General features: G+C 44.2%; 1 protein-coding gene across 5 annotated transcripts in view; it reads right to left on the reverse strand.

Moving 5' to 3' along the window:
- Ppp4r4 (protein phosphatase 4 regulatory subunit 4) overlaps positions 1 to 5,167 on the reverse strand; it is a 107,212-nt gene extending 102,045 nt beyond the window's left edge. For all 5 annotated transcript variants that reach the window (XR_011706530.1, XM_071607575.1, XM_027931690.3 and 2 more), the window contains exons 1-2: positions 4,912 to 5,167; positions 3,582 to 3,655 (exon numbers count right to left, since the gene is read on the reverse strand). Coding sequence is in view for 4 of the 5 variants with exons in the window: in XM_071607575.1 (XP_071463676.1) it covers positions 3,582 to 3,655; positions 4,912 to 5,034 (197 nt within the window). In the remaining variant the exon portion in view is untranslated. The remainder of the gene's footprint in view (positions 1 to 3,581; positions 3,656 to 4,911) is intronic.
- Positions 5,168 to 13,707: the final 8,540 nt, after the last annotated feature.

Genomic DNA, 13,707 nt, shown 5'->3' on the forward strand with positions numbered 1-13,707 from the left:
CTCTCTTGCAGTATAGTAATGCTTAATTTTGCTTAATCATGGACCCAAAGCACAAGAGTAATGACGCTGGCAATTCAGATATCCCAAGGAGAAGACAAAAAGTGCCTCCTTTAAGTGAAAAGGTGAAAGTTCTTGTTAATAAAAATAATCATGCACTAAAGTTAAGAAGGAATCTTCTACCCATGAAATTGTGAAGAAGGAAAAGGAAATTTGTGCTAGTTTTATGGTTATACCTTAAATTGAGTCTTGTAAGTACTTAATTAAGACGAAGATGGTAAAAGTATGAAATTATAGAGCTCTGTACTACATGCTATTTCAAGCATCCAAAGGTCTTGAAATATCCTTTGCAGATAAGGGGGATCTACCACATACGCATACTACAGAATACTATTTAGCAATAAAGAGGAATATAGTAGTGACACATGCTATGACATGGATGAACCTTGAAAACAAAATGCTAAGAAAAAGAAATCTGTCACCTATTATAATTCATTTACAGGAATGGCCAGAATAGGAAGATCTACTGAGACAGAAAGCAGATTAGTGGTTCCCAAAAGCTGGCAGTTGGGAAGTGAGGTTGAGCTAATCTACAGGATTTCTTTTTGGGGTGACAAAAAGGTTCTAAAATTGATTGTGGTAATGCCTGTACAATTCTGTGAAATACACCAAAAACCACTAAACTGTATACTTCAAATGAGTGAACTATATGGAATGTGAATCACATTTCAATGTAATCATTTTAAAAAGTGAGGGACTAGTGGAACTTCACATTGCACATCTAAGATGGAATCATTTATGGAGTATTCTGAAAGCCAGGCTTAAGGGTCTGGAATTTATCTGATAGACAATTAAGAGATACATGAATAAAGACGTACACTAATACAAGTATTCGCATATTGTGAGTGCACTCCTAAAATATATGCTGAAATCACACAGAAGAGAGAGAACAGGAAAAAGATGCTGTAACACGATTTTGACTAAGACACAAGCTGTGACTATTAGGGAAGTTGTTTTTCTTCCGTGCTAAAAGCCACAGATGGGTATATCAGCACCATAATTATGCAAAACCACAAATTCATCTGTTTCAAATCTTCAAATACCGTAATGTTCTAAACTTAATTGTGAAAATGGCATTAATAACTAACCTATCATATTTTAGGGTAAGATAATGAACAGTGTCATTTGTTTTTCATTAGATGGCAGTACTCTGTACATAACTGTTTTTAGATATTGGACTCAGATTAAGTGCTATCAGACTCTTCACTGTTATAAAGCATTTCTCCTGCTGATGTTTAAACATTTGACTCTAAGTTCTAATTTAACATAATATTCCTAAAGAGTTTTAATATGCAAAATAAGAGAACTAAAGAAACAATCTGACACAAAAGCAGAGAGCAAATACATACATATACAATGTTCACATATATATGAATATTAAATATCTAATACAAGGGAAAGGTAAAGCACTCAAAAATGAGCCTGAAAAAAGTAGGAGTCAGTTTTAGGTTCTATAGCATTGGAAAGAACAAACTATCTAAATGGAATAAATTACATTTAAAATAGAAAGCTATCAATACAGAGTGGATGAGAAGGCTGTGACAGAGGCAGTTTGGAATACATCTGTGAGACAACCCACCCCTTCCCCTGAATCCCAAGGAAGAAAAAACTTTTCAGGCAGTCTGGCAGGAGAGTGAAATCCCACTTTCCCCAGGAGGTGGTGAGATGCTGGAAATGCCAAAGAAGAACCCAGCAAGGGAACCCAGACAACCAATCTAGTGTTCCCCTACCCAGGCACCCTGAACCCTCCTTACAGGAAGGTGAGCCACAAGAAACTAAAGTAGACATTGGATCTCTTTTAAAATTCTCTTCTCTAAGAATCAGAGGACCCATCTGTCTCTATAAGGGCTTTGTAAGTTCCAGAACTAAGTGAAACTTATGTTCTATGTCTGAAAAATAAAACCTAGACAACCTGGTTCTCTAACCAACAATAAAAGCAAAGAGAAAACAAGTAAGCTTTCCTAAAACAGAAAACTTATCACTGATATCTAGAATAAGGTATCTGCTATCACAAGTAAGGAGAGCAAGACACTCCAATTCCTAACAGCAAGCCAGTGTTTATACTAAAGAAAAGGATTCAGGAGGAGTAAGTAGAGGTTATTTCAAATCATTAACTGCTGTGTATTAAATTTATCCAAATTTTCACCAGTTGTACTTCAATTAAAAAAAGAAAACCTGTGAGAAAAGACAAATGTTGACATCTATCACTCACCATTTTAATCATGTTCATTATAAGGAATAAAGTACTTCAAATATGATACAATCAAATATCAAAATGATTAATAAAAGTTGCATTAGTCTCCAAGTTAATGCAAAAGCACAAACTGAGAATTCATAATATAGGCAAAGTTTTCTTTTAAATAAGTAGGAATGATGAGACCATGCTACCATAGATGACCAAAAGCAGGGAGTGAGGGGTAACAATATCAGATGAAGCTTGAGATCCAGAGGCACTGCTGAAGGCTGGAATGTCGGTGGGCATTGCCTACATGGTAAGCACACTAAGGCTCTGATTACAGTAAGAGCAGAAACTCAAGAAGCCTCCAGTAGGCTAAAGAATAATTTAAAAAATGGAAGTCCTGGAAAGGGAATTTTTTTTATAGAGTTATCCAATGAATAACATGGGTTTGAAAACACAATCTAAAACAAAAACAGAGACAAGAAACTGGCCAGCACCTGAAACTGGCAAAACAGATCGAAATTAAAAATGCAAGGATGACAAATATCCAAAGAGTAAATAACACCAGTTTTCAAAATCTGATTCTGAAAAACGAAAGTAAAGATTAAATTGCCAAAAGAGAAAAAAAAAATGTGCAAATTAAGGAAAATTTTTAAATAAGTATACACAAAATGCCTTAGGAAAATTTCCATTTCTGAAGACTGTTCATCAATATGTTAATTAATGTTCACTATCAGTTTTTAAGAAGCTACATCTGTAACACAATTTTTAAAATAATTCAGAAAAATATTATGAATATTTGCAGTAACCATTTGCCTTAAAAAATGCTGTAAAGCCTGTGAGACGGTTTGAAACTTAATGACAGTAGGCTCAATTAAATTAAAAAAAAAAACTGAAAAGATTATAACGTTCACATAGCAAAAGTAATATAAACAGGATGTCCTAAGCAGAAAATCCATATATGGTAAATGGTACATAATATTTAACTTCTACAGTGAACTTAAAAATTAATCACTGTATATTCTTAAGTCTCATCTGAACTTATTGTATCTTATGTGAGCAAAACCAAAGCTGGAAAAGAAAGAAGAATGAGGTTCAAATCAACCCATTAGTTGTTCTCCTCCAAAGCAATATTGCATAAATTAGATAACTTATTTGATTTCAGTTCTCAAATCCCTAAATCCATACCTAATATAATTCATAACATAATTGTTATGCATGTGAAAGTACTCTCTTCAAGTGAGTAAGTAAATCTGAACACAAGAGAAACATGACATTTCAGAAAGCATTCATCTATGCCACCACAAGGAAAGAACAGCAATTTCACTGAAAGACTAGGAAATACCTGAGCAGATAAACAGCCCTTTCAATGTCACTGAGGTCTTCATCAACTGTCAATCTTTCTATTTCTTCTGGTGTCTGTCAAGGGTAAAATACAAATTAGGCACATAAACACTGGTCAATCTTGCCCACCTCCAAGTGACCCTCTACAGAGTACAGACTAATGAAAAAGTTTCCCAACTAAGCATTGAAAACTAGATAAGGGTCTGATGATTCTTGGCAACATTAACCACAAAGAACTCTAACTGGGTGATCTCATGGGGAGGGGGTGTTTTGGTTTATTCTGCATTTACTCTTCTAGGTTCCAGACTGCAACTTAATCACATCGTAGCTTCAGAACCTTGCTGAAATCAATTTCATACGCATATATGATATTTATGCATATATCACATGCATATTTATAAACACAGTTCATCTCTAATACCCCAAGACTCTACCCCCCAGGAAAAGCTAAAGGGGGGAGGGGCGAATGAAGACTGCAGCCCCGTGGGAATATAAGGGACGAGATATTGGGGATGGGAGGGAATACATTTTGGAGCTGGAAGAAAATCAAAGGTTCCAGACATTGCGGCAGGTGGTAGTGAGAAGCGCTAACCGAGCTATTAAGAGACTGGTCAGGAGGGAGGAGGGTCCCCAAACTAGGTTTCCAGCAGTGGGGGTTGGAACCCCGGGAGGCTGGGAGGAAGATGACTCTGCGGGGCGGGGGACCGCGTGGGGGTGGAGGGAGCAGGCGGAAGGTTGACTCCCTCGGGGGCTGGGGAGCGGGGTCCCAGCTGGAGTCCTGGAGAGGCTGGGAGGAGAGGATGAGCAGTGACTCAGGACGGGAGCGAAGGGTTGGGAGGACTCCGGGAACGGTGCTGACTGGGACGTGAAGGGAGGAAGGGCTGCCCTGGGGACAGGGGACCCAGCTTGAGCTCTCCTGGAGTGAGGGTCCTGAGCGGATGGGCGTCGGGGGACAGGAGGAGTTGGGGCTCGGAGACCGGAGCCAGAACCTGGGCGGCACTGCCGGGACGCGGGGAGGAGGCTGCGGCCCCAGGGACCGCGCGGGCCGCGGGGCAGCCCCTGCAGGGCGGGGGCGGGGCGCCCCGAGGGCCGCGGCGGCCGCGGAGAACGCCGGGGGGGAGGCCGGGGCCAGGACTCAGTGGTTCGCGGGGAGGGCCAGGGCCCGTCCCCAGGCTGAGGGTCCGACTGAAGAGCCGGGCCGCGTCGAGGAAGGGGCCTGGGAAGAGCGGCTTAGGGTGACACGGCGACGGCGCTGAGGAGGACTGAGGGCGGCGGGCTGCTCGGGCCAGCTGGCCGGGCGCCTGGGGGCAGTTTCTCTCGGCGGGGCGCACCTTGAGGCTCCGGCGGACCGGCCTCTCGATGATGGTGAGCTCCTGCAGGTCCTCCATGTAGCCGAACAGGCTGTTCTGACCGAAATCCATCGCGACGCCGGCGGCGGGCGGCGGCGGATGCATGGACCGCCCGGACCCCTCGCCGCCCGGGCCGAAGCGGCCCCGGGATGCCGGACGCGCGCAGTCCCGCGCCGCCCACCAGCAGGACTTTCTCCCGCTCTCGACCGCGGGAACCGAGCGTGCGGCTGACGGGCGGCGGGAGCCTGAGCGCGGCCCGCCGAGGGGGCGGGGCGGGACGGTCTAGGGGGCGGGGCGGTGTGGGAGGGGCGGGGCCAGGGGCGGCGAGTCTCCACAGAGCCCGCCTTGGGCCCGCCCCCTGCCGGGCTCCGGGCGATGCGCGCGCGCGCGGCCGGACGCAACTGCCGCTCAACGTCGCTCTCTGAGTCCGCACCCCTTTGCCTCCCGGGCCCTCGCCCCGCCCCCAACCGAGCGCCCCACCCCGCGGCGCGTGCGCGGTGCGCAGCTGGCGGAGGCGGGCTGAGGGCGGGAGCTGGGCGCGGGCGGCTGAGCCAATGAGAAGAGGACAAGGGAGAGGGGGCGGGCTGGGTTCTGGCTTCACCTGGGAGAATAACTTTCCAACTCTTGCTAGGACTGCACCGCAGTTAAGGGGCGGCTGACGCTGGGCCCACCCTAGCTCAGCTGCAATCCTGGTGGAGGGGTGCGTACCCAAATTAAGCAGTTAGGACCCGGTGCGTGCCCAGGAAATGGGGGAGGTATGTGAGAGTACAGTCCTGGAGGGGCGACGTTTGGGGAAGGGCAGCGTCCGGAAAGGACCTCCTGGAAGGGACACCTAAGCTGATCAATAAGACTTCACCAAGAGAAATATGAGTCAGCCCCGGGGTGAAGCCTGGGCGTGTTTGGAAAGTGCGGTCGGTCTGAGCAGAGCCTGGGGAGCTGGAAACTAGTGCTTGCCAGGTGGGGCGAAGAGAGGCACCCAAGTCCCTTAGGGAGATGGGCACTTCTCTCCGCAGACATTTTGAGTCACTTACACTTGCTGCGATAAGAATAGGAGGCCATTAAAGGGAGGCTGGGGCAAGTTTTGGACCTTGGGACAAGAGTTATGTTGTTCATACTCCTCATCTCGTTAGTCAACAAGAGCTATCTCTTTCATTTTGTACTCTTTCCTTCTCCATTCCTCTACCCCCACAAGAACCCTCCCTTGCATAAGGTATGTCAAAAGAGTTATTTATCTGTTTTTAATGAAAATAAATGATATGTGCTAAGAGATTCTGGTTTTTTCCCACAGCCCAATATCTTAGGAATTGTGTTAGCTTTCCGTCACTGTGACAAAATACCTGAGAGAATCTACTTAAAGGAAGAATTTATTGTGACTCATGGTTTCAGAGGTTTCAGTCCATCCTCACTGGGCCCAGTTGCTCTGGGCTGTGGCCCACCCAGTACATTATGGTGGCAGAAGTATGTTCCACAGCAAGACTGTTCACTTTACCAACACAGGGAAGCAAAGAGTGAGAGAGGAAGGGATAAGAGTCCCAATACCTTCTTCAAGGACTCACTTCAATAACCTAACTTCCTTCCACTAGACCCCACCCCCTAAAGGTTCTGCAATATCCTAGTAGCCCTCAGGTTGGCAACCCAGACTTTAACACATGGCCTTTGGGAACCCTGAAGCCATAAACTCCAACAGAGACCTAGCTAGCCAGTGGCTTTATACACCAAGAGTCCATCAATTTACTGATAGTGTTCCATTTATATACCTGACACATTTTACTTATCAGTTCCTCAAAAATGGCGGTTAGGTTGCCAGCAGTTCTCTGCTGTCACAGACAGTGCTAAAGGGGCTCTAGATATGTCTCTTATGGACCATAAACAAGAAAAAGAATTGCTGGGTCATGAAGTCTTCAGGGCTTAGGTTCACTGTCACCTTGCCCTCCAGGATGACTTTGCCAATTTACATTCCAACCAACAGCACATCCTGTAGATAATAATGTGCTAGCATAGTAATCTGACATCAAAGCAGTATTACATAATTTGCATTTTTATTTTCTGATAATTGGTATGTTAACTATTTTTCCATGTACTTAATCATTGAGATTTTTTTCCTTCTGTGAATCACCTATTTTATATCCTTTGCCTATTTTTCTTACTGGATTTCAATCATTTTTTCCGAATGGATGAATGGATGTTTTTATAGATTCTAAATACTAATCCCTTGTCAGCTTCGACACTACAAATATTTCCTACAGTTTCTTGCGCCTCCTGTTAACTGGGTCTTTGCTCTCCCATAATGAATGAGAAATATTTAATTTTGATCTAGCCAGATACTTTGTAACTCTTCTGAAGTGTACCTTTCCAGCCTTATTTAATAATTCACTCTCAGTCATATTTCCCTTCCTGTTGCAGTGGGTCTGGAGTCTGGAGCTCACCTCGGGTACATATTTTCTCCATGTTGTGAGCCAGTTTTCCAGCCGCACCACCTAGCTGCCCATCCCCCCATCTATCAAGCACCATGTTCCCACAGACACACCTCTCTGTTCCTGGGCTCTTGTTGCTGTTCTGTTGATCTGGGTCAGTTCTTGTGCCAGTGCTGTCTGTGCTGGTTGCCACTGTGGCTAAGTTGCATAGTAGTCCCCACTCCCATATCACTTTCTCGTGACATCTCTGGTGTCACTTTCTGTGGTTTCAGTTACCTACAGTCAGTGTAATGTGAAAAATGTTAATTGGAAAAACCCAAGTACTCCATTCTGAGTAGTAATGACATCAGGTGCCTTTCTGTTCCATCCCACCTGGGGCGGGACATGGATCATCCACTTACCCAGAATACACAGGCCGTATAAATGCTGCCTACCCACTGGTCACTTAGTAGCCATATTGGTCATCAGACCAACTGTCATAGCATCACGGTGCTTGTGTTCAGCTTACCTTATTTTACTTAATACAGTGATTGTTCTATTTTTATTATTAGTTGTTATTGTTCATCTCTTACCTTAATTTATAAATTAAACTTTGTCATAAGCACATGTATGTGTACTTATGTATGAGAAAACACGTGGTATATAGAGAGTTGGATACTTTCCAAGGCTTCCAGCCTCCACTGAGGGTCTGGAAATACATCCCCTATGGATAAGGGGAGACCAGTGTGTGTCCTGAGGTCTACTGGAGTGAATCTCTCTGCTCTTTGCTCTTTTTTTGGTATTGCCTTACAAGTTCAAAGTAAAAATGGTCAGTGGTGAGCCCCACAGCTAAAATTCAGGCTTTTAGATCCCTGCTGTACTAAAGAGTAGGGACAAAGAAGGGGAGCAGAAATATGACAGGATAAGGATAGAGAAGAGGCGAGTCCCAGGGAGGTGGTTCTCCTGAGCACATGCCATGTGGGTTCCCTTTTCTGTCATTTTATGGAAGTCTCCCTCCTTTTCTCCTTCACCTGAAATTGATACTAAATATTACTTGTAAACTTCACCCTGTGACAGCGAAGAAGTATTCTCTCATCTCTGATTTTGTAGCAGTATCATGTGAGACTCAGTGGCACTCTTAGTACAGGGCTGGTTGAACCCTCAGACGGAGCTTTGATGTTGACCATCAGGGAGCAGGAGGCTGGTGAGGGGAAGGTGCCCACTTTGATGACTGGAATATGTAACTGCTCTAATTACTGCCCTAGGATGCAAGTAGCCTGCCCAGCCTGGCTGCCAGGAAACCTGACCCCCAGTCCTGTTTCTGCTGGTGACGAATGGTAAACTGACTCTCAGAGCCCTCTTTTTCTCGTTTGCCTTGCTTTCATACATGTCATCTCAGTGCTCCCTCACAACAGGCCTGTGAAGTGTGAAAAGATGCTTCACTAATCCAGTTTGGCAGGTAATGAATGGGGGCTCAGACATGTTATACAACACAGGCATGAATGAACACACAGCAAAGGAAAGCTAGATTTACCTACCTCATTTATTCTTTCAACAACATCATGGTGCTAAAGCACATGGAGTTCGGAGCCCATCTATCTAGGTTTGAATCCAGGCTCTGCCACTTCTGACCTTCCTACTTAGCTACTCTGTTCCTCGATTTACTCTTCGCGAAGTAATAGTGATAGTATTTAACACCAAGTGCTATTGTGAGAATTAAATGAGATAATATGCATATAATACTTAGAAAAATTCCTGGCACAAGTGTTTGCTATTACTATTATTATTGCCACCAGACCAGCATCCTTCTGGACTCAGGTTCAGAAAAGATACCAAAAAATTGTGCTGAATTAATTGATAACTGTGGGATGCAAAATAATGCTTCCCGAAAGATGTCCCTGTCCCAATCCTCTAAGCCTGTGGATGTTATCTGACATGGTGAAAGGGACTTTGATGTAGCTAATTTAAGGTGTAAGCTGATCTTGATATGCATAGATAATTCTGGATTATCCAAGTTGGCCCTAATCACAGGGACCTTATACATGAAAGAGGGAGGCAGATGTGTCACCGTCAAAGTGATTCGATGCAAGTAATTGACCGGGCGCTGTTGGCTTTCAAGACAGAAAAGGTCATGAGCCTGCAGCCTGTAGAAGTTAAAGTTGGGGGAGATTCCAAAATCTTGAAAATTCTCCCAGAGAATCTCCAGAAGAGAACATAGCATTACTGCCACCTTGAATTTAGCCCTGTGACAATCATTTCAAACTCTGACTTCCAGAACTACAAAATAATAAGTTTCTGTTATTTTGCACCATGGGGTCGGTGGTAATTTGTTACAGCAGCATGGGAAACAATGCAATTATCTATATGAGAAAAAGTATTCAAATTTAATCTCTTTCTTAGATCACACATGAAAAACCACTTTCAGGTAAATAAAAAGACAAAACACAAAGACAACTCTTTCAAACATATGAAGAAAACATCATATGTTTATGACACATGAGGACAAAAAAGTCTTAAGCAAAAGAAAAAGTGTACATATGAAATCAAAGACTGAGAAATCTAGCTACTTTAAAATTAAGAACTTGTATTCATCAGGGGAAAATCATAGGCAGGGAAACAATATTTGCAACAAATTAATTATAGAAGGATTACTATCCAGAATCAAGAAATTTTAAAAAATCTATAAAAAAGACAATTAAATAGAAATATGGGGAAAATATATCAACAACCTTTTTACGGAAGAATCATCAATAGACCTATGAAAAGGAGTTCAAGATCAATTCTTCATTAAGTTTGAGTAATAAAACCTTAATACTAATTAAGCTCAACTCTCATTGACAAAAAGGCATAAGCAAATGTATACGCCCACTGGATAGGCAAACATTTAAAGGTCCGACCCCTTGAGTGTTTTACAAATGGCAAACAAGAACGCTTGACATTACTGGTGGAAGTACAAATTGGTGCAACCTGCTTGGATAATAATTTGGCCTTAACTTTAAAATTAAATATACCTCCTCTTTGAGGTATATACTTCTTCAGAGCAAGATACCCTGGAGAAATTCTTGCTCCTTTGCAGAGAGAGAGAGAGAGAGAGGTACAAGAAAGGTTATATAGAGTACAAATTATAATAGCAAAAACCTGGGGAAAACCTCAAATGTCCATCCACAGGAAAGGATCAATTAATTACATTAATTAATTACAGTTACTTATCAGCATCATGATGCTATCTACATAATGTTCAAAAACAATAATACATGGAATATCCACATGGTTAAAAAAACTGAAAATATACATAAAGGAAGCAGGATGAAGGCGCAAGATGCAATGTGTTGTTTAACCTCTAGAATTGAGATGTGACAAGGGAGGGACCCACCGAGGACATTGGTCGGTGTTGTTTTATTGAATAAGCTAGTGAGATATGAGTGTTTATTTTATCTTTATGCTTAAAACATACATCTGTAGGGGCTGGGATTGTAGCTCAGTGTTAGATCACCTGCCTAGCCTTTGCGAGGCCCTGGCTTCAATCCCCAGCATCCCCCACCCCCACCCCCATAACCAAAATGTACTCAGGTATCATACATGATTTTTATGCATGAAGTAATATTTTTGTATTTTTTCAGATTGGGGTTTGGCCCACTTCATTCATTTTTCCATCCATTCACTCACGCATTCCAAAATACTCCCAGAGTTCTCATGATATCGTAGACATTGTTCCAGGTCTAGAGATACATAGTAAGTCAAACAGGTACGGACCCTACCCCCAAGGAGTACTTACTACAGTGAGAATAATGAAAATGAGTCCAATAGCTGTGCCATTAAATATATAATTACAAACTAAAACAACTGCTCTGGAAAAGCTGCAGGGGCTTCTGAGTCATTGAGAAGGGCCACCCCACCTACTTTGGCATGAATGAGAAATGAACCGTCATTGTGTCGAGGTTCTGAGATTTCATGCTGGTTCTGCAGCCTTGGCCATGTATCCTAATGAAAGACCATAAGGCTGTGGAGTGACAACAGGGACCAGGTGGGAACGAACAGTATCTTGGGCTCTGAACAGATTCAGGAAAAGTCTGGGTGGAGTAGAGGTGGAGGAGCCATTAGGGAGGCAGAGGCACTCAGGGTGACTCCGAGATTTTTGGCTTGTGCAACTGGAAGGATGGGGACATGACCACCCAATGTTCATCTTGAGCTTCCCTCTGTGTCTGAGCAGATGGCACCTGCCGACAACCGCCCCAGCGCTCCATCCACAGCCACAGGCAGACTTCATCTTGTCAGCAGCTGTCCCCTGCAGCTCCCCATTCTTCAGGTTGGACCTTGTGTGAACCAGGCCAGGTTCCCAGTGGGCCATAGCTGTTGGAACCTGTCCTGAGCCCGACACCATGGTAGCATGTTGGTGGTGGGGGGGCGGGTGCTCTGTTCATGTTTATTGAGAAGGGAGAGGAGAGAGAGGGAAGAAGTGGGGAGGAAACACTGGCATGTTAGGAGAACTTCTACCAACCTGGTTGAACCACCAAGATGTCTCACTGGATTAATGGCACCTCTGCTCTGCTGCTCTTCTCTAAAGACATTTCCCATGTAGTCAGAGTGAACCTCCTGGGCACCAAGGACACCTGGGGCTGGTGATTGCCGGGATGCCCAGCTGCGTCCCTGACCTCTTCCCACTAGATGCCAGCACCATAGCCCTCCTAAGGGTGCCCCACAACTGTGACAATGAAAAAATGTCTTTAAACACCACCAAACACCCTCCTTCCCACCCCAAGCCCTGCAATACCATTGTCTCCTGGGGAGAGACTTCCTCCACATGCCCTGGCCTCTCCCATCAGGTGTCCTCCTATCTGCTCCCTCCCCATGCTGTCCCCCAGAAGGTCACTTAGGCTGTGGTGGCCCCATTTGAGCTTCTTGGTCTGCCCTCCCTCTGCCTGGTATGCTCTTCTCTGAGATTTTCTTTCTTCTTCTTCTTCTTTTTTTTTTTTTTAGTTTTTATATATATTTTTTAATTGATTTTTTTTTCAAATTCATGACAGCAGAATGCATAACAATTCTTATTACACACATAGAGTACGATTTTTCATATCTCTGGTTGTATATAAAGTATATTCACACCAATTCATGTCTTCATACATATACTTTGGATAATGTTGTCAATCACATTCCACCGTCCTTGCTAACCCCTGCCCCCTCTCTTCCCTCAAAACACCGGCTCTGTCACCCTCTTGGGATTTCTGCTCAGACACCACCTTCTTGGTAAGGCCAACTCCGATGCCTTTGGGGGAATTAAAATCCCACTGGGTTAGTTTGCTAGGGCCTGTGTAACATTATACCACCTGCTGGGTGGCTTAAACAACAGAAGTGTATTTCCTCACAGTTCTGGAGGCTGAAGTCCAAGAGAGGGCGTCAGCAGTTTGGTCTCTCCTGAGGCCTGTCTCCTTGGTATGCAGGTGGCCGCCTTCTCTCCAGGCCTCACGTGGCTTCTTCTTTGGGTACAGGCATTCTTGGATGTGTGCCAAATGTCCTCCTCTTACAAGGACACTAGTCAGCTTGAATGTGGACCAATTTAACTTAATTACCTTTTTAAGGACTCTCCAAATACAGTCAGAAGTACCAGGGATTAAGGCTTCAGGATACCAATTAGGGAAGGAGGTAACCCACTTTTTCCACCATCACCAGAACCAGGATTTTCAGTCTGGCTTACTGAATATTTATTAAATATGGTCTTTTTCTCTTTCTGCTCCCCCAGAATGCTGTATTCTGTAAAGACAGAGATTTCCATCCATTTGTAGTGGTCACCACTGCATTTGCAGGGCCTAGAATGGTGCCTGGCCCAGCATCCCCCACCCTTGCACCCACAACCAAAGTATACTTAGGTATTATACATAATTTTTATGCATGAAGTAATATTTTTGTAGTTTTTTCAGATTGGGGTTTGGTCCACTTCATTCATTCATCCATCCATTCACTCACGCATTCCAAAATATTGTCCATTGTTGCTGGTGGTAATAAGTAAGCATAGCTTCTACACTAATGAGTTGAACACTTGGGAAAAGCACTTCCTTTCCCTGGGCCTCAGCTTGCTCTGTCAAATGAGCGAGTCAGGTTTGCAAACATAGAACTAGAGTTCTCTGCTATTGGAGTCTGAGTGCCAGCTTCCCTTGAAAGCAGTGTGAGGCAAAGCTGAGTTGGGACTGCTTCACCCAGGGGTTCAATCCCAGTGAATGCAGACAAGCCAGCCCCACCTCGTTCAGGACCAGCACACAGGGCACTCTGGACAGAGGACCCAAACCCCAGGCCTGAGACCTGTTTGAGGAAAGGTGACAAGCGAAGCCCCTCCCACCCTTGGCCTCCACTTACAAGGACAATGGCCAGAACCCACTCCTTGAGTGCCCTT

This window comes from Marmota flaviventris, chromosome 2 (assembly GCF_047511675.1).
Source record: "Marmota flaviventris isolate mMarFla1 chromosome 2, mMarFla1.hap1, whole genome shotgun sequence".
NCBI classification, from domain to species: domain Eukaryota; kingdom Metazoa; phylum Chordata; class Mammalia; order Rodentia; family Sciuridae; genus Marmota; species Marmota flaviventris.